This window comes from Hippocampus comes, unplaced genomic scaffold (genome assembly GCF_001891065.2).
Source record: "Hippocampus comes isolate QL1 unplaced genomic scaffold, H_comes_QL1_v1.1 scaffold90, whole genome shotgun sequence".
NCBI lineage: Eukaryota > Metazoa > Chordata > Actinopteri > Syngnathiformes > Syngnathidae > Hippocampus > Hippocampus comes.
Window position 1 is genome coordinate 883,365 of NW_017804912.1, and position 27,824 is coordinate 911,188.

Genomic DNA, 27,824 nt, shown 5'->3' on the forward strand with positions numbered 1-27,824 from the left:
CTTTGAATTTTTTGTAGCGTTGCAACATTTTTTGTGGGGAGGGGAAACAACGTCATTAAAAATTCAATTTTCTCTTCTTGAAAGAAATGTTCCTCTGTATTTTCCCAAAACAGTGAAAAGAAAATGCAATTTTATAATATATAAATATTTGGACATTTTTATATTTGACTTCTGTCCTCATAAGATGGCTGAATTCAAATATTACTCTCCAAACGTGGCTTTACATTGGGTTGTGGGGTTCTTTTTTTGTTTGTTTGAACAAAATCCGACTCTGGAGAATTGTTCAGACATCATACTTGTGGAATTACAATTTACAGTATTTCCTCTGAATAATGTTTGAAGAAAAAAAAACAAAAACGTTATGATGCTAAAATAAAGCAAAATTTCAATTCCGCTTCATCCAAACCTGGCAACTAACCATGTCCAACCGTCGTGATTGTGGATGACAAGTGCTCAGAAAAGAAACCATGAAAGGTGACGTTTATTCAACATTTGCATCAATCAATCAATCAATCAATCAATCAATCAACGTGACGCTGCTTCCGCACACACAAAAACTAACCAAAGCCCGTTGGAGTGCCAGGGCGACAGCACTTTTCATCGTCGATGGTCTGAACATGCGAGGTTGGGGAACCAAAGCAAAAACTACTCATCATCCCAGGCTTGCTGCAGCAGGAAGTTGGCGGCCAAGTTTTCGTTTTTTTCGCAAGCGAAATACGCCTGGATGACCAAAGCCTCAGGGAAGCCCAGCGCTTTTAACTGAAACAAAAACAGACGCACCATGACTTACATATCTATGCTGTCATACCTAAAAATAGGTAGGCTCAAAAGTATTGGAACAGAAATGGAAACTGGCCAGTACAAAAAAAAAAAAAAATCTAATGTCCCCTTTGGTGACCAAAACGTGTCGTGAGGTGTTGGTGCCAGATTCGCACTATTTTCAACGTTGTGACATGTCATCAGTGCATGCAAGACTCGTTTTCCTCGGTGTCACGTGACTTTTTCTGTTGAGCACAAACATTGCATTTTTGTGGTCAAATATGGGGTGTATATTTTTGTGTTTTTGCAGGACATGGGGAATCTTTGTCTGTTTGAGATTGAGGCCCTGGTTGGCCATGTGATTTGACCTTCCCCTGTCCCAATACTTTTGTCCATTGCCCGTCCAGACAGGAAAAGCTTTACTGACCCTCTCGATGGCCTCCTTCTCCTGTGGCGTGACCTGAATGTAGTTGGAACGGGACGGCGCCCGCGGCTCGCCACCACCGCCGCTGCCGTCACCTCCTCCGCCGCCGCCACCGCCGCCACCTTGAGGCTCGTTGAGCATCTGGACAAATCGCTCTTGGTGCTGCGTGATTTGCTGCGTGACAACAAACCACAAGGCATCAGAATAGGCGAGTGCTTTGGTGGAGGGAGGGGTGGGGGGGGGGCGGTTGCGCGTCGGAGGTCCCCACCTGCAGAAGTTGCGGGTTATCTCGGCCCAGCTGCTGCAGCAGGGCGGGCAGAAGGGCCGGGTTCTGCTGGATGATCTGACGCATCTGCTGGAACTGAGGCTGGTTCCTCAAGAACTCCAGAGGGTTCTGAGCGGGCGGAGCGCCGCCACCCGGCGACGGGCCTGGCGGCAGAAGAAAGACACAACATCCTTCTGGGAGTGGGGACGGAAGAAATTCAAGGTAGAAGTCAGGGCGCCACTGTCATGTTTTTGTGGTCGATTGTAGCCCTTTCCAGAGTGTTTTCTCGGCCACAATGGCCTTTGATTGAGTACGCATGCCGCCTTGATGACAGAATGTCGCAATTACATGTGCCACGAGCCCGTGTGAGTCATCAACACACAAAATGGACCATGTGTTGTTTTTGCACTTACGGTTGGCCTCTGCCGGTGGCGTGGTCGTCGTCGTCGTCTGCGTAGAGGGGGCCAGGGTGGCGGGCGGGTCCGTTGGAGAGTCCCCAAGAGCTGGCATGTCACCGGCCTCGGTGGTGGGGAGGCCCTGCGCCACAGAAAAAGGGCAGCTGTCATTTCATTCATTGGTCTTTTCATTACAAATAACAGGCTAATTGATTTGTTATGAATTCTAAAATAGTCCAACATTTGGCAGTTTTGTATGTCTTTACTGAAATAATTAGGCACAGGTATACATAAAAAAACACTACTTACTAATTATAGAAGAAATGAGAATAACAGTAATAAGCAAATTTATTTTAATATACAGGAATTCCCCTCAAGAAAAAGTTACATGTAATTTATCAAACGTTTTACAAACATGTTTTTCCTTTTAATTGGTCAAATACAGTAATTTTAACTTAATACTTTTTTTTTGAATGACAACTATATTTCAGAAATTATTTAAAGCATATTTTACAAATGCACTTTTCTTTTTAGTTGGTTAAGTAATCATAATTAAATCAACAATATATACCTGTAAATAAATGTGGAAATGAAATTGAATATTTTAGTCATTAAATAGTGTATTTTTAAAAGCTAAAGATCAATCAAATAGAGGAAATGTACCGATATCTCGAATGTCAAAATGGATGTCTTTGTGTTAGACATGCTCACAGTGAGTAAATACTCGACGGCGCGGTCGGGGTTGTTGTAGCTGGCCCGCAACGCCGACACCACCGCCTGCCGCTCGTAGCCCATGGACATGATTTCCGACACCAGGTTCTCGTAGGCCTGGCCCGTCACTGCCAGGGAGCAAGAGATGTCGCTCATCTTGTTTTTTTCCTCTATCAAATCATGGATCGGTCACTATCTTACCAAGAATGGACGCCGCCTCCTCCAGCAGGCCCAGCTCGTCCGCCACGCTGACAAACACAAACCAACATATTTGTGGTGCATTATGTCTGGAAAATTGGAATGCAATTTATTGAACCACCAAACTTACCTGGAATCTGATGACTGGACGGACGCTCGACTTGCTGCTTCCTCCGCCGGCATGTCACCAGGTTTCTGCACATCCGTCGTGACCGTCGAGGGGGTTACAGCTTCGGGGGGGTCTTGGGCTGCAGCCGACGGTGGAGACGAATCTTCGGGAGAAGTGGTTGGAGTGTTCTCCGGGGCGGGCGGTGGCGGCACTTCCGCCGACGTGGCGGCGGCGGCTTCTTGCCTGGGGACGCACACGGATGAGGAGGGCGAGGATGAAGAAGAGGATGCCGGTTCTGACGTCGAGGAGGAATCGGGGGGCGGCGCAGATTCAGGGGTCGACTTTGGGGGGGTTTGAGGGGAGGGCACCGCTTTGGGCTACAAATAAAGAAAACAAAAATTCAATGTTTGGATATACGCAATATGACAACATCATAATTGTCACATTTCCTTTTTTTTAATGTGTTCTGATTAATATTGTGCTTGTGGGATGAGAATTACATTAATTCAGGAATTTTCATCAATATTAGGCAATATTGCCCTCTGCTGTCCACTAAAAGTTGGATGCTCATGTGCTTGTCAAATACACCAAACATATATATGGCACATTAATTGAGGTAAACAGCACAAATGACAAAATGCGCTTAGGCAATTTAGCACTGGCTAATGCTAACATTAGCGCCGCCCCCCCCTCACTCAACTGCAATTCCAAGGGCCTCGTTCACCTCCGAAAATCCCCCAACCGATTTGCACTCATCTCCAGAATGGTCATTTTGGTCCGAAAAAGTCGGACATCCGCCAATCGGCAGAAAATACTTATCTCTGCATCGCTTCATCGGCAAATTATGATATTACAACCGATTTAGGACAAAATATACCGTAAATATCAACCAGCCCAGTTGATCAGACCTGTGTACATTTTGTATGATTTGTTCACCTTACTTAAAAAAAAAAAAAAAAACAACAAAAAACACATTTGAGTTGACCACTTAGAGGAAATAAAATTGAAATTAATGCATTAAATATGAGAGGACGGATTAAGAATGAGGGCCATAATTTGCTGTTTCTTTTGCTCCCCCCCCACTCCCAACATAAAAATATTAATTCAACATTACCAAAACTTTGCAAAGTTAAAACTGACCTTGGCGACCATGAGAACCACAAAGTTTTTCTCGCTGATGTTGTATTCTTTCAGCGCCATGTCGTCGTTCAAGATTTTGCCTGGCGAGAAGGAAAGGTGACATGAGCAGCGCAACACTTTTTTTAACAATACATTTCTCATTTTGACTAGCGGTATCCGTACGTAACCTGCGTAGATGAGTTTTTGCCCTGCAGCGGGAAACGCATCTTTTCCTCGCTCTTCTGCGATTCTCTCCTTCAACACTTTCACCTGACAAGCACAAGACAATGTTTCGGTCACAAATGACAACAATTCAACATAAGTCTTCATATAAATTGCTCCATGGTCTTTTATTCCATCTCCGCTGGTAAATGAAACATACAATGCATTTTCCCACAATTTAAAATTGTTCAGTCTTCCCACTTGTTATCAGGAATTGTTTTTAAGTTGATTTCTGGAGGTCATCTTTATGTGTATGTCCAGAGTTGAGTATAGAGTTTGCTGTACATTGATTTTTTTTAAAAAGACTTTTGGGGCAAAATAGTTCCTGCTGTCTTACTTCTACAATAAACAGGAGTGGAACAATCACGTTAGTTCAGTTAAAGTAGGTCAGATATGTTTTTTAAATTGAAACGTGAACGGCTCTCGACGCACAAACAATGAGGAATCTTGCACAGTCATTCACTGACACCGAGACGAGTTCACAGCAAATCCACATTTCCCTTACGCGCTTTTCAAAATAAAGCATAGCGCCACTCGTGCTATCGTTTTGAAGTTGTTAAAAACACGTTACAAATGCTAATAAAGGTGAATATTTATCCACCATATATATATATTTGAGATTAACGGCTTGACCTAATACCACGGCGCTATTTCGAACTCTATTGATTTTAACTTTGAAGGGAAAAGACGCATGTACCGCTGTGACTTGGGCTAGCTTCATTGGAGGCTACATCTCCGCGCGCAGGTGACTTGAGGTCCCGCAAACACGTCAACTTGTGTCCCCTCCCCTCACAAACGATTCATAATTTGAACAAAAGAATAAAAATCTCAAGAGCGTTTCAGGCCCGACGGAGTCAACCCGAACAGCCGCGCGGCAAGACTCGGCTAGGCTATGGTGAGCGTATGCTACAAGCTAGCCCGCCAGTGCGGTGGCGTCTCGGTTCACTCACGGCCGCCGCCACCGTGTTTACCTCGAGCAACTTTTGACTCACCGTCTCCTCGGGGTCGATGTGAATTTTAAACGTTTGCTGCTGGAGCGTCCTCAGCGTCACCGTCAGCATCCTGCCAGCCGCTAGAACTCAAAATACACACGAAAAAAACCCCAAACTCCTTTCGCACTTAACATTCGCTCCGCGTTCGCCACTCGGACTACTGAAGAGTCCTCGTCGAAGTGCACTCGTCAGTGCACTCAGTGAGTGACTCAGCTGTCTGACTCAATGGAAGCAGACCGTGGGCACAAGGGCGCCCTCTAGGAGGTCAGGGAGAGAATGACAGAACGTGTTGCCTTCGCGATTAGTGGGAAACAAGACAACCTAACGAGAGCTGATGATAAATCGACAGCACTTCCCCTGGCGCTCCGGAGGGACGTCTTCGAACCTACCTGCGTGAGATTTTTGCGTTTCAGCACCAGCGCCTTTTCCAACTTAGGAGTTCAACACCCAAGCATTTCCCAGGGACGCAACATCAGTTGGAGAAGTGGTTGTGGCGATAGTGTGGTTTATTACCAACAACTTTCCCGAAGAAATGTGTTCAACCATTCCAAACACATTTAGTAATTATGCGGAAGAGGACTATAGTACCAATGTTTGAAGACTCATCACACAACTCCAAAATTTTAGTAACTACTAGACCAAATAGTGGCAAGGGCCCTCCTAGTAGGGTGCATGTGACCCCACGGCAACATGATTTTTATTGCCACACTTGAATAAAAAGTAACTGCACATCCACTCCAGTAGGTGGCAATGGTGCCCTTGTTTTGTTGATCTTTTATTCCAAGCAAAGTGATGCATTTCAAATCTTTCAAGTTACTGACTTAAAAGAAAAACATTAAAAGTTATTCTTTCATCCTGGCCCATCGTGTGCCCCAAGCAGACGCGTAGGCTTCAATTATTGTTGTTTCCTTGACAACGTTGGAGAGTCAGATTGTCGAGGTGTGCTATTTCATTTGCAGAAGCTCAAAACCAGTGTAGAGGAGGAGTATGAGGATTATTATACTTTAAACACACAGAGGAAGATGAGGAAAATACAAAAAGGAGCATTTGCATTCAAGACCAAGTAAGAATAAATAACAAGAAGTCGAACTATGTTCCTGAGACTTTTTTCGTGCATCAATTCAAAATAGTCATGACCAGCCAATTTTGTGTTAATCGGCTAAAATGGTATCCAGGGGGAAAACTTTTTATTTGCAAAATTCCGGGCTACGCAAAGAGTGAGTTTTTTTTTTTTTTTTTTTTTTTTTTTTAGGGGGTGGGGCTGATGGAGACCTCTGAAATCCACATTTTCACCAAAGTAAAACTGCTAGCTATAATTGATGGGCTTTCCGGCATGTTGAGGTCATTCAATACATGTGAGTGACACCGAAGCTAACCATGTTTTCATGTATTTTGTCCATCTGATGTTGCCATACTTGCGATGCAGATTGGGTTGTGTGTGGACTTTGGGTAACCATATTGGTAGCAAATACACTAAACTCCCACCCGAACGCAGAACTACAGCTCAATTTTGATTTTATGCATGTCCTTCTTGTCATCAGCCTTGCCATCATCATCATCATCACCAAAGTCAAAGTCAAAGTTGTCCTTCGTGTTGTGCTCCTCGTCCCACTTCTTCCTGTCCAGCTCGTCTTGCTCTTCCTTCATTTTTTTCTCAGCCGCCTGGTGAGCACAAAAGGCAACAAACATCTTACAAACCCCAAAAATAGTTCACAAAAGTCCAGGCCAAAAAACAAAAACAAAACAAAACAGTCCAAGTTTGCTAGCTTCGTTGAAGGGGGAGTCAAGTCAAACATTTTCTTGACAATATGTTGTATGGAGCCCCACCAGTCTAAGTGTCGGCTGAAAATGACTTCAGATTGTAAACTGAGCCCGCCCAATAAATGTGGCATGGTCAACATGGCCCAAACAATTGGCTTGCTCAAAAGCACTTTGGTCACCCTACGCGTGCGGTCACCTGCGTGAGTCCCCAAGTCTGCCGGGCAAACTCTTCGGCTTCCCGGACGTCATCGGTGATGAGGAAGTTGTCAAAGATGGTTCCGGACCTCATCTGAAGGGGGTGACACATCATTGAGCACAAAATGGGCGTTTGAACGGACACCGTCTGGCTGGCTGTCGGAGCTCACCTGCCACAATTCCAGTCCCAGCACGCCGATGTTGGGGAACTTGTACATCTCCGCGTCGTGAACGTACTCTGGGTTGGGGATTTCAGGGTGGACCCACAAGCCTCTGTATTTGGGGTTGTCTATCTGCCTGGGCGTCCAGTCGCCCTGCGAGCAACAAAAAGCGAGGTGAGACGTTGACGGACGCCTGCCCATATAAGTCCGCACCGCTACGGACGCACCTTGTAGTCGGGATTGAGCATCACCCGAGGCGACCACACGCCGTCGATGTCCTCTCGCCAGTCGCTGGGTTTACGGTGTTTGGGGTCCGGGATGGTTTCCGGCTGGTCCCAATCCTGGAGAAACAACTTTTCATTGACCAACTTTGAAGTGAGAAGGGGTCACAAGCCCCTTTTCTCGCCATCTCGTTTTCTGCTACTTTTTCTTGTGTCGCCGTTCTGTGTGACAGGCACCGATGCAAACGGCGGCGGGAAAAACAGTACAAGGTATGAAATTCACAACTCACTCATCCTCCTCGATTGTCTCAGTTTTCACATCGATCATTTTTTTTCATGTCAAATTATGTCCCGGTTTTCATGCAGTACATGCACTCCGTTTTTGCATGAAAAAAATTCGCCACTCTGTCATTTATTTCAGTTCACCCGAAGTGCCAGGGAAATGAGAGGCCCAGGGAATCAGCCTGATTCGGGATTGACTGAACCACATCTACAATTTTCAGCCTGAGATGATGCTTCTGCAGTGATGGGTGTATTGATGAATGCAATTATTTTCAGGCTTCTTAAACATCTTAAACAGGGTCACAAAAACTATGGAGGGAAAAGTAAAAAAATAAATAAATAAATAATATAAAAATTGGGCTGCAACTTAACAAGAAACTACTCTCTGTGTGTGTTTTTTTTAAACAAGCAAATGGCAGAGGATACGTGGCAGGGATGCGGTCAGACCAGTCCAGGAAAAATAACGAGTAAAGTTTTATTCTTGCACAGTAACGTTGGGACGAGGCCCGAGTCCCTTATCCATTTTTGGGGGGGACTGAATAGCTCCTATTTTGTATTGCACTATGATTTGGAAATAATCGCATGTATAACAAATGGCTTTTCAAATGACAGGAAAAACCGATTAGACGCTGTATGTAATGCAACGCCTTTTTTTTTGTATGTAACCGAGCAGGAAACGAGGGTGTTTTTCCCGAAATGAGAAGCAGTTGGACTTGTTATTCTTGTCGCGCGACTGTCAGACGGCAATAGTCAGAAGGTGATGTGAACGTAAAGACTGAGTCAATTTGAAAAGCTCCAGGCCAAGCGGCTTCCAAAGACATTTGGAGAAAAAAAAATGTCAAAAAAAAAAAACAACGGAAAGTGACAAAGGAGTTTGAGACGTCTGCGTTCCCACTGATGATGGAAGACAACGGCGCGCCATTGATGTTGTCGCGCACACGAAAGGGGCCGCGAACGACACGCTCACCTCGGGCTTGGTGTCGTCGGGGTCGTCCATGGTGGGCCGGTCGTCCCAGTCGTCCGGCTTGCTGGCCAGGGGGTCTTTGATGGTCTTGGGGGGCAGCAGGTCCCAGTCGTCCTCCAGCGAGCCCGACGCCACCTCACGGTTGTCGATCTTCACCTGATACGTTTGGTCCGGACGCAGCACCAGCGTGTACACGTGGCTCAGCTCGTCGTCCTGATGGAGAGAACTAGGAGTTCAGAACATGCCGGAGAGCAGGAGGCGGTCTGTCTAAAAGTTGGGGTTTTTCTAAGAAAAAAAAGAAGGTGTCATTTTTCTGGGAAAGTCATCTTTTTTTTTCATTAAAAAAATACAATAAACCTGCCTTACAAAAGTTAAACTTTGTTGAAAAAAAGGGAAAAAAAACGGTAATGTTTTGAAAAAGTCAGAATTTTCCGGAGAAAAAACTTGCATTGATTTTTATGAAGTCTTTCTTGGAAAAGTTTCCAATCTCTCCAAGAATTTCTTTTTTTTTTACTTTCCTGAGGAAAATAGTCAACATTTTTGTTGATAAAACGTTTTTGGGTTTTTTTTTCACCAGAAAATGTGTCATCATTTTTCACAGAAAGTCTTTTTCAAGATAAAAAGTTGTCATTTTTTCCAGGGAAAACCTTTGGAATTTTCATACAGAAGTGAGAGAATATTTTTCATCAGAAAAATAAAGCCACCATTTTTTTTCCAGAGAAAATGTCACAGTTCAACATTCAGAAGACGAACAAAGTACCTTTTTTTGAGAAAGAAGTTTCCAAAGATTTACCAAAATGAAAAGGCGTTGCGATTACGGCAGTCATTTTTGCTGACCTTGCACTGAATGTTTTTCTTGATGAGGTGTCCTTGTCCCTTATAGTTGAGGATGACATGAACCTTCTTGATGGGCGAGCCGCAGATGTCGGGACCTGCCACCAAACACAAACAACAACGCCGGTTGGACCTCCCCCAAGGGCTCAAGCAAGTGACTGAAAAAAAAAAAAAAACCCTCCCCTAATGACCTAGGGTCAAGGTTTCAAAATAAGTTTGGGAGTTCAAACTCGGTTCTCTGAGCCAGTGTCAGGCTTGAGACCGGGGTTGTATTTTGAAGAGAGTGTTGAACATTGTTTTCTGACCAAACATGATGGAGAAGGGCGAATGGGCATTCATCTGGGCCTGGTCGAGTCGGGCGTCAAAGATTTTGATGTAGCCTCCACCGCAGTCGATCCCCTGCTGGTGCCTGACACTGAACTGGACCACCAGGACTTTGCCCTCATTGCTGAACGGCTCCATGCGCGCCGAGAGCGCGTAGAAGCGCGCATCCTCGCTGGTTTGCACGCCTGCAACCGGGAAAACCGAAGGAAGGCGGAGAAGACGATGACACAGAACAACATTCCAGCACGCTTGTCACAAGATATTTCAAACCAAACAAAACAGCACTCGTAACTCGAAACATGCTTCAAGAGCAGTCATTTTCATAGAGGATAAAGAATATACGCCTGCGAATATTTGCGTGTGATTTTTATGTTTTGGGGCGTGGTTGGGGGGGTTTGCTGACTCACCCTTATCAAGCTCAGCGTCACCATAGAACTTTCCAGCACTCAACGTCCATTGGCCATAATCGTCCTTGTGCTTGGACTCCACCCACCTGCTCCTCCAACCATCTGACACAGGACAAAACAAAACAAACATGTGACACTTTCAAAACAAACTTACCAAATTTTTAAGGAAATTAATGAAATAGTTCTTGTCTGTTGAATTATTTTTTTTAAGTTTGACATAAAAACATTTTTTTTTCAAATTTTACCCTTTTTCAGTAATTCAGGTTTTTTTTCATTTTATTGAAATACAATAAATATTGATTGAGTTGTAAGTTTGACATAAAAACTTTTTTTTTTCAAATTTTACCCTTTTTCAGTTAATTCAGGTTTTTTTCCATTTTATTGAAATACAATAAATATTGATTGAGTTGTTTATTGTGAAGGTGCATTTATTTTTTTAACTTGAAAAAATAATTTACTGTCATTTAATTGAAAATATGACATTGTGAAGGTGCATTTCTTTTAACTTGAAAAAAATAATTTACTGTCATTTAATTGAAAATATGACTTCTCTCATTTTTAATTAACGCGTCACATTTTCTATTAAAAAATTAATAAAGTCAATATGAACAGGTGCTTTATAAGAAGGGGGATTTTTTTTTTTTTTGTATTGTTTTAAAGCTCCACCTCGATGTGGTTGCAGGCTGGCATGATCCCTTTAGAGCGCCTCGTTGTCAGCTGTAAGTGTGCACACATCACAGAGAAAAGGTGAAAAAGCAAGGAGATGTGTCTTTTCAATAGCATGGCCGCTTTAGAGTGCCTCGTTGTCATCCCTGAGTGCACGCATATTGTAGCAGTGGCATTTGATTGACAGCTCACAGTTGAGCGGGGCGCGGTTTCAATGTAGCGAGAGAATGACTTGATTTGTCAGCACTTTGAAGCCTTGTTTGAAATACTTGGCCATTTTTTCAACAGCCAACAAGTGTTGCCCGCATTTGTGTTGCTCAAGTGGAGTTTCGTGTAAGTTGACATTTTGCGGGAGTCGTTAGTCTCAGTGGACGACGGCCAGTGGGAGTTGCCGAACCAGCTTGTGATGTGACGGCAGGGAAGCATCGTCGCACCAGTTGCGAGTTGAGCCGGAAAGGTGGCATTTATTCAATGCCGCCACAATTCTCCTCACTTTGGCAAAACTCTCCATGGCGTGCACCCCCAAAAATTAAAAAAAAAGGATCCGTTAAACTAGGTGAGCATCTCCAATTAGTAACGTTGTGTAATGTTTCCTTTTATGTGTTTTAATCATAATGTAGCCTTCTGTGAACTTAATGTAGTGTTTGAAATGGCAAAATATGAATAACTATACTGTACCATGCTTTGTGTTTTGGGTGCCATATTTTGCCAAAATGTAGACTTAAATATTGTGATCAAATATAAACTTTTAAGGCCAAATACAGTGTTTTTTAAAATAATTTGCATAGCCTATTTTAATCATTAGTAGTAATTTCAGTGGCAAAATATCATCTGGGTTATATCGTGTTTGGTAAACTGTCAAAACATTTTGTGCACACATACTGAAGCCAAATATAGACGTTAATAGCGAGAATTAATGTTTTTGTGGCCAAATTCATTGAATGGAATATATTTATTTGCGAAAAGAAAGAAAGAAAAAGACGAAAAAGAGTGACTTTTGCTGCCAAATAGTGAGAAAATGTGAAGGTGAGCCCGTCCATACTGTACCTCCATCGAGAAACTGCTCCTTGAAGAAGACGGTGGCGTGGCCGCTGCAGGCGAGCGAGGCTACGAGCGCGAAGAAGGCGGCCGGCAGCGGCATCACTTGCTCGGGTAAACTGAGTTGGGGTTGAAGACGGCCCACCGCGGCGACCGTCAGCTAATACAGGCGAGCCAGGTAAGACAAGAAAGCCAAACACCTGTGGCCCGCGCTCATTGGCCGAGAGCTCGAGAACACTCGGCCTATCAGAGGAGACAACGGGTGTGATTTTTCGGAAAGGTTCGGCAAAGATCGGTGAGGCGACACTTATTACTTCCGCATTCAAGTACAGCTTACATTTCAAAACGCGAAACCACACGATGAATTAGTTGTTGTTTTTCATGAAAGTTGATATTTATCCTTATCACGAATTAAAAATATTCCCTGAAAATATGAACAGTTTTGTTCACCGATATGAGAATTTTCATTCAAAAATCATATTTACGAATATTCTTTCTGCTTATAAAGTCATTTGTTCGTAGACATTGACGTTTTTAAATTAAAAAAAAATGACAGCTTCCGCTTCGTTTTGCGTATCAATGAATGAATGACGGAATCAACCAATCATTCTTTATTTAGAGCCTCGAGATGACAAACAAAATAATTATATAAAACAACACGCTGTACATACAGATTGTACCTAAAATAATGTTGCTGCTCTTTATTTGTTACTTAAAGATTACCTTGACAATTGTTGTCATGGTCTATACAGATTGTGCCTAAAATAATGTTGCTGCACTCCTTTATTTGATACTTAAAGATTACCTTGACAATTGTTGTCATGGTCAAGAACAGAGCCGTGATAGTATAGAGGTCAGTACTCTGCGTTGTGGCCGCAGCGACCCCGGTTCAATTCCGGGTCATGGCATGTTTGGTTTTGCACTTATCTCGTTTTTGTTCAAAACATCGCATGAGGACTTCATTTCAGTCATTAACAACGGTTACGTGTAGCGCGCTTTGGCTTTCTTCCTCGGAGTTATATATGACTCACAAGTGGCCTCTTGTGACTAAAGCCAGATGCCAGCCATCTTACGTTGCCACAGTTACTGACAACTTCATTTGGGCTTTGGCTGAAAGCACCTGTTATTAGTGCGTGTTTTATGGTAGGGTGCTTGCTTTATCTTATGTGTTCTGTTGTATTATTGTTCTTTTATGTTAAATGTTCTGGAAATTGTTTTCTTGCAGCTGCAACTTTTGTGAAAGCACTATACAAATAAAGATGTATTATATTATGTTGTATTGTGTCATTCACTGTGTTGCCAAAACGACCGGCTGATTATATACTCCAGTGTATGCATGTTACAAAACGTAGTCAAAAGAAATATAGCCTTCATTGCATATCTTTATTCGATTTTTTTTTTCTACTGAGGAGAGGAGAACCTTCCGAGGAAAAGGATCGAATTCGATTTATTGTGTCTGATATAGAAGAGGAAAGGGTGGTCTGCTGTGAAGTGTTCCTCCCTCAGCATGCATAAAGCTGCAATGCCAGCAGTGGCCGCGGCAGCCTCAGTGCCCTCCTCGTTGACCTCCACGAAGGCTTTGTGGGCCACTGTGGACAGAGAAAGTCCTCCCTCGCCGTTCATTCCAGAAAGGTCGGCCTTTGCAGCACAAAACACATCTGTCATGCCCAGTTTAGCGAGAGGCTCATTCAGCTCGTACTCCTCTTCCAGTTTGAACTTTGGCAGATGAACAAGGATTTCAGAGTGGATGTCCATGTTGTCTCTGCTGGTCCACTCATCGAGCTTTGCCTGTGTCAGCTCCTCCTCCAGCTACAAGAAATTCAGACATACGTTACTTTGAGCTCCAACCGTGGTTGCGGGATGACTTTCTTCAGTATATCATGTTCCAGTGTGTTGTGTTAAAAAAAGCCGCAGTGCCAGTGGCCCAAACTTGGCTACCGATTACAACACTAGCCTTTTCCGTTGCCGGTTCCTCTCTTTGTAATGACATCCCACGGAACACTAGGCAAGCCTCAAACCTCACCTCAAAACTGTATCACTGTCGCTACCACTCGGTTTCGATTGCATAAATGTGAAATCACATCAATTGGATGGAATTTGCCGTTCGGTCGGGTACCTTCAGCAGTGGGTCAGTGCCATCACTCGTCTCCTCTGGAAGCAGGATGAGCATGCTGAGCTCATCGTCCAGGTACGGCAGCTCCAGGATTTGCAGACCCAGCTCGGGGATGTAGTTGTAAGGCATTTTCTTCATCAGATACATCATATTCACCGACGTCGTCACATTCTGACAAAAGGTCAAATACGGAGAACTTGACGTTAAGCCGCCCGTTAGGATGGACCACGTTTTAGCAATTTCCTCCCACATTCTCAGAACAGTTTTTAGAGTAAAGGCTCTTAATTGTCAGTTGGTGTGAATGTGAGCGGGGTAAAAAAAAAGAATAATAAATATATATATTTCAACTTTGAAATGCTTTAAATGTTTTCAAAGTCTTCCGGTAATGTCTTTAAATGTCGTCAATGTGCGACGTACAACTTTTCATTTCTCTTCTTTGCGTTTAATTGTCTTAAATTCTTCTGTCATATTTTGTCTGTCAAATGTTTTGTAACTCTGTGAAGCATCCGAACCAATTGAGCCTTCTCTGCCTTCCGTTCTTTCATTTTCACCTGGTTGACTTTGAACGGCATCTCTTTGGTGTCTGCTGGATCGAAGCGGTGCTTCCAGTTGCCTTTGAAGTAGATGGCATTGACCAGAGCCAATCGTGTCATGGTGCTGACCGTTCCCGGCTTCAGAAGATCTTGAATCTTATCTGAGAGCAAACGCACAAAACGAAGCAACCTCCGCATTTTTGCATTGATGACTATATACCGTACGCAACCTTGCGAGGTCTTACTCTCCGTCTGCTGCTCCACCCAGCTGTTAATCTCTGCCCTGGAAGCCTCTGGAGCCGCGATGAAATCGACGGTCTTCAGATCGGCTTTGTAGTACTTCTGCGTGGCATCGAGGAATTGCTGCAGACAAAGAAGCGCTCACAAATTGAGTGTGTAACTTATCCAAATGCGTCGCCCGCCGCCCGAAAACTCACAGATAGGAAGCTGGAAGTCATTTCTCCATAAAGGCGATTGGCCAGTTTCAGGACGTACGACGCGGAGGGTGAATTGATGTCCGCGTTGAGAGTTTGGAAGTCTGCGTGGACGCTTTCACCAGAGCTGAATGACAGAGCCTGGGAGAAGGATTTCACAACTTTTATTTTGAATCGGAAACGATTAGAAAGTACTTGACTAAAAACTAGATTGCTGAAGGGCTTCATTTATCACAACATTAAACTAAGCACACACGCGCACAGACACACAGCAAGTGTAAAAAAAATGTTTTAAATGTTGTTTACCTTTGCCATCTGTGTAGCGGTGTCTCCTTTGGCCCCCAAGGCGCGCCCGCAGACACACAGCAAGTGTAAAATAAAAATTTGAAATGTTTACCTTCGCCATCTGTGTAGCGGTGTCTCCTTTGGCCCCCAAGTAGACCATCGCTAACGCTGAGCTGATGCTCAACGGCGACACAAAGATGTTTCCGGTGGGGTTTGCTTGGCTCAAGGTGTGCAGCAGCTCGAGAGCAAAAGTTGTATTTGAGATGCTGAGGGCAGCCATCGTTGAGGCTAACGTCGTTTCCTGCAATGAGACCAAGAGCTGATGGCACGCGTCCTTCTGTATTCATTTTGCACAAAAGTGAGATTTTCTGTTGTCGATGCTTCAATCAAACATGAATTTTACTTCATTCGTATGTGCAGGCGATCAAACAGCTTCGAGGCTAATAATGAAGGCAAGCTGTGAAATGTTAACAACTTTTTAAAAAAAATCTTTGATGTCATATCGGGTTTGCTCGATAATTTGGATTGGGAGTGCCGTTTTTAAAGCGATTTTAATTTGTCTAAAATATCTGAGCTGCAAGACAATTGAATTTCTTTCCACTTGGAAATGAGATCTGATTTTAAGATTGAAAGAATGATGAACGCATCCAACAGGTGTCACAATCAACAATTCAAGTACTTTTCAAACGCCACGCCGTCGCCTGCACAGCGATCGACTGAGACAAATCATTTTGTTTCAACTCGACTATCACGCCAAGGAGAATTTTCACTCCACGGAACAGAAAACACCGTCAACTTCTGCATTTCGCTCCCTTGACTTTTTAAATTTGACTCATCACGTTACCCCTTCGTCCACTCGTGACCCGCCGCTGCCGCTTTGTTCACGCAAAGTGAGCGCGTGGCCAAAAAAAAAAAAAAAAGGAATGGAGAGGTCAAATCTGACAAAGCTCCCAAACGGCTCCGGTGCGTCCGGAGGTGTGCTGGTGAACGACACAGACAAAGTGCCTTTGGACTGCAGCGTGTGGGTGGAACGCGTGAATGGGCGATAAGTCACAGGAACAACGATAAGCCAAACAAAGGGGAACAAAGAGGAATAGTCAACGGGGAGGTGCAACACATGCTGCTATTTGCACAGAAGGATCATTTGTTTTGTCAGCCCAGCGACACCGCGGTTATGCTATGCGAGAATCGCAGCCATCAAACGTTGAAAATACACGTATGGAGTCGGTGGAATGATTGAAGCACTTGCATGAAGACAGAGGTGGCAAAAGGTACAGGTACCGACGCTAATTGGAAAGGTACAGAAGTGGCCAAAGAGTTCGAAATGTGCTCAAGTCCAAAGGTTAAACATGACACATTTACGATAAGTTATGGACTATGCCCGTTTTCACTTGGCAGAATAATGTCTGTTTTTTATGAACCTACATAGTGCTCCTATACTGAAAAAAAAAAGGGGTGGGGTGGGGAGGGCTGGATAGGTTTGGCTCCGGCCTGTACTGAAAAAAAAAAGGGGTGGGGAGGGCTGGATAGGTTTGGCTCCGGCCTCGATGCTAACAACACATGGTTTTTTTCATGTTGCAAAAGAACACAGGTAAAACTCAAAAAACTAAAAAAAAAAAGAGTTCCAAAATATGGGTACTTCAGTACAGATATCCCTGAGTAATCTACTTGACTGCCGTACCGTATTTGTACTATTCACTTCCCACCGCTGCATTTCCATACAACCATTTAAAGATACGCAGTTGAGTGTACACAAATAATGGCCCATTGCAGCTCCCGTTGGCAAAATGTGAAACCTGCGGCGTCGGGAGTAGGTTGGCTTGGAGCTTTCGCCAAACCAACTGGTTCATCTTTGCGGCCGCGACTTGTTTGGAAAGGTGTGTTCCGTGTGATTTACGGCACACATTCCAGCTTGCCTCATTCATCATGCAGGCAGGCTTTAAGCATCGCCTCGGCGATCACGATAAACAGCTCAAATTGATGGTCACCTTTGGACCTCAGACGCCTGTGACACAACCAGAATTATGTCGTCTGGCTCGCAGGTTAATGGAGGAGGTTTTCCTTGAAGAAGTACCAGCCCCAGTACCCCCCCCCACCCCCCGCAAAGATCGTGAACACATACGGACTTCTTTTATTGGTAAATATAATACATATCGCTGTGTGTTTTATGGTAATAGCCCATTATCTGCCTCGGACGCCTCACTTTTGTAAACATTAACACGTGTGCCACCTCCGAGGACAAAATATTGGTTTGAGGTGATAACTCTTCAGGTTAAATCTCATTCACGTCCTTTTCGGAGTGTAGCTCACAAAGTGGAGAAACGAGTTCTTGGTTATTTGCGTGTATGGAGGTGTATACAGTGCCCAAAAATGACAGTTGTGCAGAGTTGTCACACAATTTAAAAGTGACCAGTAGTATGAATTCCTCTGCCAAGTCACCAAAATTCTGTGTTACTCTTCCTCAATCCACCTCACGTCACAGCATTGCAGTGACTCTTACAAAAGGCACACAAAGTGAGATTTTATTTCAGGTCGTCTGGAGTGGACAGGAAAGTACGTTGGCTTTAACGGGAACTCCACTTGAACGTCATTGGCATTTTGGTGGTGATATTCAGCAAGAACGACTGCGCACGACAAACTTTGAGCGAGAGACTCTATCGGAGACGACACACGCACCCAAACGGGAAGTACGTCGATGTTTGAGATGCCAGAGATAAAAAAACGATTTTACTCATCGCTAACTATTTATCATCCTCATTTCAAAATAAGGATACATCTTTTGATTTATTTTCTATTTTGAAGTGTATACGTTAGTACCCACATGGCCACAATTGATGCACCACCTCTGGCTGGAATATTATTTCGTTTCCCACAATGGGACAGCGCTACATTGATGTTAAAAAAAAAAAAAAAAAAAAAGGCAACATAAGGCAGCGCCAATTTCCAGCAGTATTGTCCAACAGTCTGTCTGCTCAGCAACTATTCAGGGATGCTGCACATAACCGGTGAGAGTTGCTCTTGGTGGTCCTGGTCTCCTTGAGGTGACCACTCGGACCGCTTCCGCTGACCAAAACTGCCGGCCATCTCCCTTTCCCGCACTCATCGAGGGGGAGGGGCTACGGTGGCGATGAAGGCTCCTAAGCAGGCACTTAGTTGAGTGGTGCGTCAAACCTATTCTGGGTGTCCGATAACAGGTCCCGCTTTTGCTCTTCTCGAGTTGACTCGGTTCCCAACGCAAACATAATACTCGTTGGCCAGCACGTTGTGTCTAGGGAGGGCGGCATTTAGCATATTGGCAACACATGGAGCAGCAGAATGGCCGCCCAACCTCACACTGCGGCAGTTCAGATGAGGGTACAAAATGTACAGCACATTTGGAGGACGTTCCCATACGGGTTGCCCGATACAACTTTATTGATGAACATTTTATTTTTCCAACCAGAATTCGAGAAATGCAAGGCGGTTTTATTGAGCACATTTCATACGCAAGGCAACTCAATGTGCTTCACACAAAGAATGAACTCTGGGCTGCACCAATTGACCTGAGCTGCAGCTGTTTGATGCTCTTTTGAGGGAGCCTCGTCAGAAGACCGTTACAATCATCAAGTGTGCCGGATGTAAAAGTTTCTCCTGGTTTGCTTGCACCATGCAACCTTTCAGTCTGGAGATGTTTTTTCACCTGGTGAAAGGCTTTTTTTACTGATTGATCTCCTGAAAGTCAGTTCTTAGTCCATCAGCGCGCCGAGATTTCGGACTTGGTCTTTGGTTTCTAAAGACAGTGACTCCAGGTGTTTACATACAGCAATCCTCTTTTCTTTATTGTCCAAAGCCATGACCGCCATTTTGTTTTGATAGCCAGCGTTGGTGTTCTGAAGCCATTGACAAAAAGTTAACATATAGAGACTGAACAGAAGGAGTCCAAGAACGGACCCTTGAGGGACCCCACATGTCATGGCCATTCAATCTGATACCAAAATTTCCACTGGTTACAAAGTCACTCCTTTTCCCCTGAGCAGGACCCGAACCATTTTAGGACTGTTCCATTTAAACCCAGCCAAGTTTCCAAACTGTTCAACTGTATGTTCTGTTTGTGTCAAATGCTGCACTGAGATCGAATAACAGCACCGACACCTTCCCTGCGTCAGTGTTCAATCATTGAGTCATTATGACTATTTTTCAGTTTACAGACTGTTCTTTGTTGAGTTAATCTCTGTACAGCATTTACCCTTGTCTGCATCAACTACATCTAAGACTTTAATTGCACAAGCCATAATTTAAGATCCAACAGTGTGCGCTGTGCATGAATGTTTAACTCGTCGCAAACTGCTCAAAGCTTTTGTCCCATCAGCAAATGTGATTTAATTTCCTTGCTCTTCCAATAATGTACTTTTAACTCATTCAGGATACAATTTCTGTTGGGATCATAAAGTCTTTGCTCACCTAGAACAGAACAGCAGGACACTTCTGGTTTTGGAATGTTCAGAGGGAGGCTCCCTTATCAACTTTTTTTTTTTCCAATGAGGGTGAGATAACAATGCGCCAAGTTGGCACCAGCAGCTCTACAGTAAGACTGGGCTGAGGTATGGCTGTGTGAGTTTGTGCGCTAATTTTTCATGTTTAATTGACTTTGCCTTTGTCATGCAGGATATGCGCCTCCCAACAGTTCTCTACTGTGAGAAACAGTGGCTGACCGTATGCCATCTGCTTCCCCCAGGGGCCAAATTACAAAACAAACACGAGGCTTTATCCCCGAAAGCCCGGCCACAGAGCTGAGGCAGCTGAGACATGAGAGGGCACATAGGGAAACATTTTTGGCTCAATAAGGCGCTGTTGTGGAAAAAAAAGGACGGGCAAAATAAACAGACGGAGGGCGATGAGGACATTTTTCCACAACAACGACGGCCAGCAGCGCAAAGCCAAAGTTGATGAGCTGACCTGTCCTTCGCGTTTCTGTGATATGATTAAATAGAACACCACGCCAACCCTGCGCTGTAAGAAAATAGACTACTACTATATAAACAGTCAGTGTATTAACAACACGAATGAATGAAAGCCGCCAAGTTTTATCCAGTTCAGCGGGGCTTTGCGGAGACTCGAAGCTAAAAGGGAAACAAGAGTGTGAAACACCTCACAGAAACATTGCAGACGACATAACTCATCGGACAAGGTACTTTTGCGATATATGGCTGAGAGGAGAAATGATTTTTTTTTTAATGCTGATGAGACCGAAACGACCACCAACAGCACATGTGAATTGTTTTCTTTGACCACTGAAACAATCGATGTGACGCTGATTGTTGGGGGTCATGACTGGAAGGTGATGTGCAGTGGTTTCGGTATATGAGAAATAGAGCCCGCAACTTACCACTAACTGAGCATCTTTTGCAAGCGGTCGCGTCTCCTTTCGAGGAGCACGTCAGTGACGTTGTCACGTGACCACAGCGAACTGACGTCTCGTTTGGGGCTCTTGCGGGTCGAGCGGAAAAAAAGGTCACCTGACCGAGGAAACCAAACCCTGTTTGGGTGCTTGTCCAGCGGAAAAGGTCACGTGACTTGCGTTCGCCGATGACGTGGCACAAGGTTGGAAACAGTGTGAAACTGGCGACAACGCCAAGCGACTCCGAGTTGAGGTGTTGAGAGAGAGAGAGAGAGAGAGAGAGAGAGAGAGAGAGAGAGAGCGTCATCATTTTGTTTCGAGAAAGATTGTGAGGGCAATTGTTTTGCGAGTGATCAATCTTGATTTAGCTCGTGTTGTATTAACCACTATACAGTAGTTGTTTGTATGTTGTTTGGATGCATTGACTTTCCGTACCTTGCATTGCCATCGACTGCGCATGCGTGATATGTTTCTAGCCTGTTAAAGTTAGTGCTCCTTCCCCACGTTGTTGATGGTGGAACTCACAGTCAAATATCTACACTAGAGAGAAAGTTCATATATAGTCAGTCACAAAATTAGTTCAGTTGAAACGCGTGTGTCTGCCTCGTCATTGAAGACGCCGCACTATTAAATTCAGTTCGTTTGTCGTTCAGGTACTAGTTACCCATTCATTCATCCCAGAGAGAGAAGGTTCATATATAGTCAGTCACAAAATTAGTTCAGTTGTCCATGGATAAACACTTGAGATTGAGTCATTCAGTTTTAGTTGCAGTGTAATGTGTACATAGTGTTCGGATTAGTTGACTAAAACATCAAGACACAGTCGGAATTTGGAGTGAAGCGACATGACAAGCTTTCGTCTCATATACAAACTGCAATACAGCTCACTGTGCAGCAGGGGGCCTTAAAGAGCAAATACGAAAGAACCATCCGGTAATGAACCAGATACGTGAGAGGTAATGTCTCATTTGTTCATGAGGCTTCACTTTGCCAATCACTACCGCTGAGAGGAGCGACCGGTGTGGTCAGCTGGTATGCCTCTTCAATCCCGCCTCATTGTGTGTCCATCTACACAGCTGTGGTCTTCTTCCGTAGGGATCACCTCGGGATCTGCCATTGCGATTGAGTCACTTCAACTCCATACAAACGTACCGTGAACTGCAGGGTTAGGGTTAGATGTCTTTCCATTAACTTTGAGCACCTGCCCCTCCAAAGGTCTCTGCAGGCCCAAATCTCATTGTGGAGAAGCTAAATATAGCAACTGTGGAACATGAACATTTGGCTCAGGGCGACGCTGTGGGGCGGATATAAAGCGCTTTTAAACCCAACGGCAACAGGCTCCGTTGGAGCCAATTAGCACATGGAAGACGTTGGTGAGGACAGAAGGCCACCGAGGAGGGAGGGCGCCAGTGACTTTGAGCAGGAAAACAGACGCTGGTGAGGAATTCAACAAATCCTTTGACCCTGAGAGTTTCCAATGAGTTTCATTCTGGAGCTAAACATACAGACAAATCTTGCAGATTTGAAGGAAATGCGGGGAAAAAAAATGGTCCCCGGGCCTTGACTTTGACGCCTATGAGTCTTCAGTGATCCAATCTGAGAGCGAAGCGGTTTTAACTTCTATCGATGTTTGGGAAAATAGAGTCACTGTCAGACACAATCGGACTTCTTTTCAAATTTGGTCACTTTCATATTTTTGGTTGCCAGTCAATCAATGTCGCAATTATTTTCTTTAATCCTGTTTATTGTGCCTGCGTGTTTGTAGTTGACCGGTGCCTATTCAGTCAACAGTCCTTTGCCGTCGCGTGAAACAAGGAATTTATGAGGATCATCTCTGGATTTTGCTGCTATTTTGGGAGCAAGCTGTTGGCTATTCCAAAAGTCAGATTAGAGTCCCAAGAGGCCACGGCAGTGAGATGACGTGTGAGAAGGGTATAAACTTGACAACTCAATGTCGGCTTCTAAAAAAAAAAAAAAAAAAAAAAAAAACAACCACCGAGGCAAAGCAAAGCGTCTGAAGTGTATTGATCACACTGCCCCTCTCGGTCAGTCTGTCATGTGTGTGCGTGCAGTTGCAGGAACACATGGCGCAGTGCAGCGGCATTCCACACGCTCCTTTATAATAAGGCGCATTCCCTGGAACACTTCCTCCGCTCTCTGCCTACTTGTGGCCCTCAGATCCATGAGCAGACTGCCCCCCCACCCCCCTACCCCACTCCGCCTTCACCTGCCCCGCGTCCTCTCATCTGCCATACACAGACACAGCACCCAGCCTCCACCAACCCCCACCCCCCGGCTCCCTCCTCAGTGCCACGATCGACTTTGGGATACGCGGACACACCGAAACAAAGGCTCGAAGCTCGAACTCCAGCAGGCGAAAGAAAACCTTTTTTTTTTATCTTCTCAGCACGACAGCAAAGCCGGCCAGAGAGCCTCCGTCGGACCCATGAGAAGCACGGGAAGAAATGAGAAGAAGATTTTGGTCATTGCCGACGTTCCCAGCTATGACGGGTGAGTCCGTTTTAATACGCGGAAAAGGATGCGAGTGCGTTGAAGCCGCGGTTTATTTTGGGCGTTCTCGGTGGAAATATCTGAGCATGGCTTGTGCAGAAACGCAGTACAAAAGTACACTGGCACAATGACCGCGTCTTGAATTCTCGCACCCTTATGCCTGAGAGATTCGTGACACGCGCTGCGAGGTGCAACACATAAGCCACTCGGCGCACCTTTTACATTATTGACACCTACTCATCAAGTAGCGTGGGAATTTTGCTTGCTTGCTTTTGTTGACATTATGTTTCAGTATTTATCTGATGGGAATTATTGTACGGGAACAAAAATGAAAGTTGGTCGGAAATCGAATGCCAGAAAGAAAAAAAAATAATAATAATCGAGATTGATCCGCTGGTTCCTAAAATAAGACCTCGGATTTGTTCTTGACGACAGGGAAAAGCAGAGTGATCGAGTGGAAGTTCTACAGTTACACTATCTTGCCGAGTTGCGACAGTGTGAAGGACTGGAGCGGCTGCGGGCGCTGAAAATGTCAGCCGAGGCACAAATGCGCGAGTGCAAGTGCGTCTGTGTACATGCCGGATGGACGACAAGTTTCGGTCATTTCTCAAAAGCCTGCATGGGGTCGCCGTGCTCTTTCAGGGTGGGAGGAAACGGCCGCGGTCGGGCTTTCTGCCATGAATTCTGCTGAGAGAAATGGCGACAACATGCTGAGCGGTGCTTAATTGGCTGCGAGCTGAAGTCGAGGGGCTGTCTAATTCGGGGGCCCGACGACAAGTTAAGACATTCTCTCAATAACTTGGTCTCATCATATCAGCCGGGCGGCGTGTTTATTTTTGCGCCAATTAATTGGGTGGCTTTTGATTCCTCATTCACGAAGATGTGCTGTCACACTCAACGCTTCGACATGTCGGCCCTTTCTTCTGCGTTTATTTTCCTCGTCCAATCTGAGTGGCACCAAACAAATTGAGCGATGATGCCGTCTTCTATTCTATCCGTGCGCGCATGCGCTTCAACACCTCGGCCGCATTCCGATGGTTTACAGGCTTTGCTCGCTGTTTCCATGCGACTTCAAAACAAGGACAGCAGACGCCTCTGGGTGAAAAAAAAAGAGGGGGGGGGCGGACCCAGAAGTACCCCTTCGGTGCAGTGTTGCTAACTGAGCGGCTTTCTCGCTATCTTGAGCGAGTTTTCAGACCCCTCAAGTGACTCTTTTTCCAAAAAAGCGCGGATTGGAAGAAGCGATTTTTCCCTCTCAAAATGAATTCCCGAGAGTGTTTTGAAGATAAATTGTGTTGTTATTTAATTGGAAGACTCAATTTTTCTATCTTTTGGGATATGACATATCTTCAGTGTGTAGCTGAAGTTTTAATGCCAAGCAAAATGCGTCGTGCATTTGAATTCACAAGTTGTGTTGCACCGTGTTCATTCACACCCAATTTTATGATTAATATCTAAATAAAAAATATAGCGGCCCGATGCTAACTGGTTAGCGCGTCCGCCTCACAGTGCAGAGGTGCAGGGTTGTATTCTGGCTCGGACCTTCCATGTGTGGAGTTTGCATGCTCTCGTTGTGCCTGTGAGGGTTTTCTCCGGGTACTTCGGTTTCCTTCCACGTTCCAAAAACATGCATGGCAGACTAATTGAACACTCTCAAATGGTGTGATTATGAGTGTGAATGGTCGTTTATGTATGTGTGCCCTGCAATTGGCTGACAGCCAGCTGAGGGGTGTACCCCCGCCTGCTGCCCAAAGACAGCTGGGAGAGGCTCCGGCACACCCGCCACCCTCCTAAATATGAAGCGGCTCGGATAGAGTGTGTGTGTGTGTGTGTTTGTGTGTGTGTGCGTGTGTGTGTCGAATATGCTGTGCGCTGGCAATGGAAAGGAATCCAGCATAATAGTACACAAACAAAGTTGTATTTTTGTGTTGACTTCCACGATGTCTTCACCTTTTTGGAACCCGCGTTGTAAATCATCCAAGTTAAAGAGCCGGCTGTCGGCGCACTCCCAGCTGTCCACTTCAGCCCTGCACCCTTTTGCTTTTAGAGTTGAAATCCTAGCCCAAGAAATCCCCCGGAGCTCGAGGACAGCCCTGGTTTGCTCCAGACAGTCCGCATCAGTCACTCAGTCACACGCACGCTCACTGTTGTGAAACTACAGACGGTCTAATTGTAAAGCACAGGCAGGACATGGACATTCTCGAGGTAAAAATATCCTCGGTAAGCTTATATGACCCCCCCCCCCCCCCCCCCCCCCCCCCCAGCCACCCTCACCCAAAGTGGCTCAACGCAGGTAGAGCACAAAGCCAGCTGTCTCATGCAGGCGTCAGGGGGGATTTCGATATCTCATCGGTCATCCCGTTTCGATGTGATGCTGCTCCCCGTCGGTGGAATGGCTCAAAGCATTTGGCAAAAGGACGGTGTGGAGATGACAAAGAAGGATTTGGTAGTAATCCTTTGACATGGTGGCACTGAGCGGAAGAATGCCATTTTACATATCTACGGTCAGTGATCTTTGGTCAACTCATTCTCATCGGGACATTGACACATATACGAAAATGCCATTTTTCTTTTCCATGTCGTTCTTCTTCGCAACTCCCGTTTTAAATATCGATCAAATAATGCAAGACATTGGCTTCATGTTCGCTTTTCTAACCAATCTAATTCAATCAACTCATTCTCATCGGGATATTGACACATATACTAAAATGCCATTTTTTCTTTTCCATGTCGTTCTTCTTCGCAACTTCCGTTTTAAATATCGATCAAATAATGCAAGACAATGGCTTCATGTTCGCTTTTCTAACCAATCTAATTCAAATAAATCACAAATCTCGAATCTATTGCCCGAGTGTAGAAACACCCACAAAAACAGTCTGAAAAATTCAGTTTTGAAAACGGTTTGGCATTTTGCTTAATCAGAGAACATTCGATTCCCGAGAGTGCAGAAATATGATGACTGCGTCACTTCTGAAGTCCTTCCCGGTGGATGTTTTGAAATGCAGTTTGTTGCTACTATTGCAGGTCAGACACGAAGAGAACTTGTCACGAGTCTGCAATGAAGAATGGCAAAATACTGCCGTCAGCAGTCCCTCCGCCGATACCCATGTCCCCCATTGTTGAGAAGATGGAAGGGCTGAAGGCGATTCGCAACCGCAGCAACAGCCTTCGTTTTGGCAAATCTCGAATCTATTGCCCGAGTGTAGAAACACCCACAAAAACAGTCTGAAAAATTCAGTTTTGAAAACGGTTTGGCATTTTGCTTAATCAGAGAACATTCGATTCCCGAGAGTGCAGAAATATGATTACTGCGTCATTTCTGAAGTCCTTCGCGGTGGATGTTTTGAAATGGAGTTTGTTGCTATTATTGCAGGTCAGACACGAAGAGAACTTGTCACGAGTCTGCAATGAAGAATGGCAAAATACTGCCGTCAGCAGTCCCTCCGCCGATACCCATGTCCCCCATTGTTGAGAAGATGGAAGGGCTGAAGGCGATTCGCAACCGCAGCAACAGCCTTCGTTTTGGCCGGCTGGCCTTCTACAAACACCTGGAGAAGGTGGGGACCATGCGCTGCTTCTGGGAACTTAAACACATGGAATTGGAGGTAGGCAACAAGCACCACGTAACACAGCTTGTTTGTTGGTTGCTGTTTTTTTTTTTTTTTTTTTTTAATCCTTCATGGAAGGCAGGTATGGCAGAGGGACAGAGGGCCAGCTCCTACATCAGCAGGGGAGCTCAAGCCTGAGAAAGGGAAAGATAGCCTTTTTCATACACTGTCAGGTATATTTTCTGATAGCTTGAAATACTTGTGCGGACATTGGATTACTTTCCGGCCTTCTCGTTCTGGCACCCGTCACCTGGGAGGAACAAAAGCCTTGCACGAATGAAAAAAGACCACTTGAGGGCGCTGTAGGACAGAAAAAAATGTTTTGAGTGGGGGGGGCCCCACTGAAACCCACGAGCACACGCACGCACACGCACACGTGTGCACGCACTACAAATCACAGGTACATCTTATACACGTGGTTTCAAACACGGCGATTACTGAGGAAATATTCCGTTTCATTTTTTCTTTTCTCTTTTTAAACACGTTTTCCTCTTAGGTTGTTCTGAGATATTAATTAAAATATATCCTCAAAAGGACTCATTGTTGTGGGTTGATGCTGATACATTGAGGAAAATAAGTCATAACATTTTTTGCATTTGTATGGATGGCTTTTTCTCAAGTCTTTCTTTACAGCGTCATTGTGTTGCCAAATAGACAAAAGTATATTGCCTTCTTTTAAATCTATTCACGAACAATTCCTCAGACTGTAAAATGTCACGTTTAGCAACTGTACACGACACGCACATACACGGCGACTTATTATGCGGAGGGTGTTTGACTGTATATGTTCAATTTGCCCTTACTATGGAAAGGAGGGTCAGAACCACTGCTTGATAAATATATTTTGGAGCAGGCATGCATGTATAAAGTGCTGCGTCTGACGTTAAAGGATAGCAGGCATCTGATTTGCTCTGAC

At 44.7% G+C, this 27,824-nt stretch overlaps 4 protein-coding genes and 1 non-coding gene across 10 annotated transcripts in view; 2 read left to right on the plus strand and 3 right to left on the minus strand.

The window, feature by feature from the left end:
* Window positions 1-359: 359 nt before the first annotated feature.
* Window positions 360-5,435, minus strand: rad23ab (RAD23 homolog A, nucleotide excision repair protein b). The gene is made up of 10 exons (XM_019885558.1): window positions 5,195-5,435; window positions 4,169-4,250; window positions 4,002-4,081; window positions 2,883-3,238; window positions 2,756-2,802; window positions 2,555-2,682; window positions 1,862-1,985; window positions 1,452-1,612; window positions 1,187-1,357; window positions 360-759 (listed from the first exon to the last, which is right to left on the minus strand). The coding sequence occupies exons 1-10, from the start codon at window positions 5,261-5,263 to the stop codon at window positions 646-648; spliced, it is 1,332 nt and encodes a 443-aa protein (XP_019741117.1). The 5' UTR covers window positions 5,264-5,435; the 3' UTR covers window positions 360-645.
* A 1,017-nt stretch (window positions 5,436-6,452) lies between these two features.
* LOC109525234 (calreticulin-like) lies at window positions 6,453-12,234 on the minus strand. Its single transcript, XM_019885573.1, has 9 exons — window positions 12,057-12,234; window positions 10,344-10,445; window positions 9,918-10,121; window positions 9,616-9,710; window positions 8,782-8,991; window positions 7,539-7,652; window positions 7,321-7,464; window positions 7,152-7,244; window positions 6,453-6,856 (listed from the first exon to the last, which is right to left on the minus strand). Exons 1-9 carry the CDS (start codon window positions 12,148-12,150, stop codon window positions 6,692-6,694), a joined length of 1,221 nt encoding a protein of 406 aa, XP_019741132.1. The 5' UTR covers window positions 12,151-12,234; the 3' UTR covers window positions 6,453-6,691.
* A 649-nt stretch (window positions 12,235-12,883) lies between these two features.
* trnah-gug (transfer RNA histidin (anticodon GUG)) lies at window positions 12,884-12,955 on the plus strand. Its single transcript has one exon. It is a non-coding gene; the product is annotated as a tRNA-His (tRNA).
* Window positions 12,956-13,411: 456 nt separating this feature from the next.
* Window positions 13,412-20,899, minus strand: serpinb1 (serpin peptidase inhibitor, clade B (ovalbumin), member 1). 5 transcript variants are annotated; one of them, XM_019885586.1, is made up of 7 exons: window positions 20,778-20,899; window positions 15,525-15,713; window positions 15,131-15,268; window positions 14,939-15,056; window positions 14,712-14,854; window positions 14,164-14,331; window positions 13,412-13,856 (listed from the first exon to the last, which is right to left on the minus strand). In XM_019885586.1, exons 2-7 carry the CDS (start codon window positions 15,690-15,692, stop codon window positions 13,449-13,451), a joined length of 1,143 nt encoding a protein of 380 aa, XP_019741145.1. In that variant the 5' UTR covers window positions 15,693-15,713; window positions 20,778-20,899; the 3' UTR covers window positions 13,412-13,448. The 5 variants fall into 5 exon arrangements, with proteins under 5 accessions (XP_019741145.1, XP_019741152.1, XP_019741168.1 ...); XM_019885593.1 differs by having other exon boundaries at window positions 15,525-15,749; window positions 20,778-20,896; XM_019885609.1 differs by lacking the exon at window positions 20,778-20,899 and adding an exon at window positions 16,257-16,462 and having other exon boundaries at window positions 15,525-15,749.
* Window positions 20,900-21,947: 1,048 nt separating this feature from the next.
* Window positions 21,948-27,824, plus strand: part of mylk4b (myosin light chain kinase family, member 4b) — a 23,787-nt gene continuing 17,910 nt past the window's right edge. The window contains exons 1-3 of one of the 2 annotated variants that reach the window (XM_019886042.1): window positions 21,948-22,226; window positions 23,197-23,300; window positions 26,674-26,905. In XM_019886042.1, the coding sequence (XP_019741601.1) occupies window positions 23,236-23,300; window positions 26,674-26,905 (297 nt within the window). In that variant the 5' untranslated portion in view covers window positions 21,948-22,226; window positions 23,197-23,235. Of the gene's footprint in view, window positions 22,227-23,089; window positions 23,301-26,673; window positions 26,906-27,824 lie in introns of those variants that run through there. The other variant, XM_019886039.1, reaches the window with a different exon arrangement.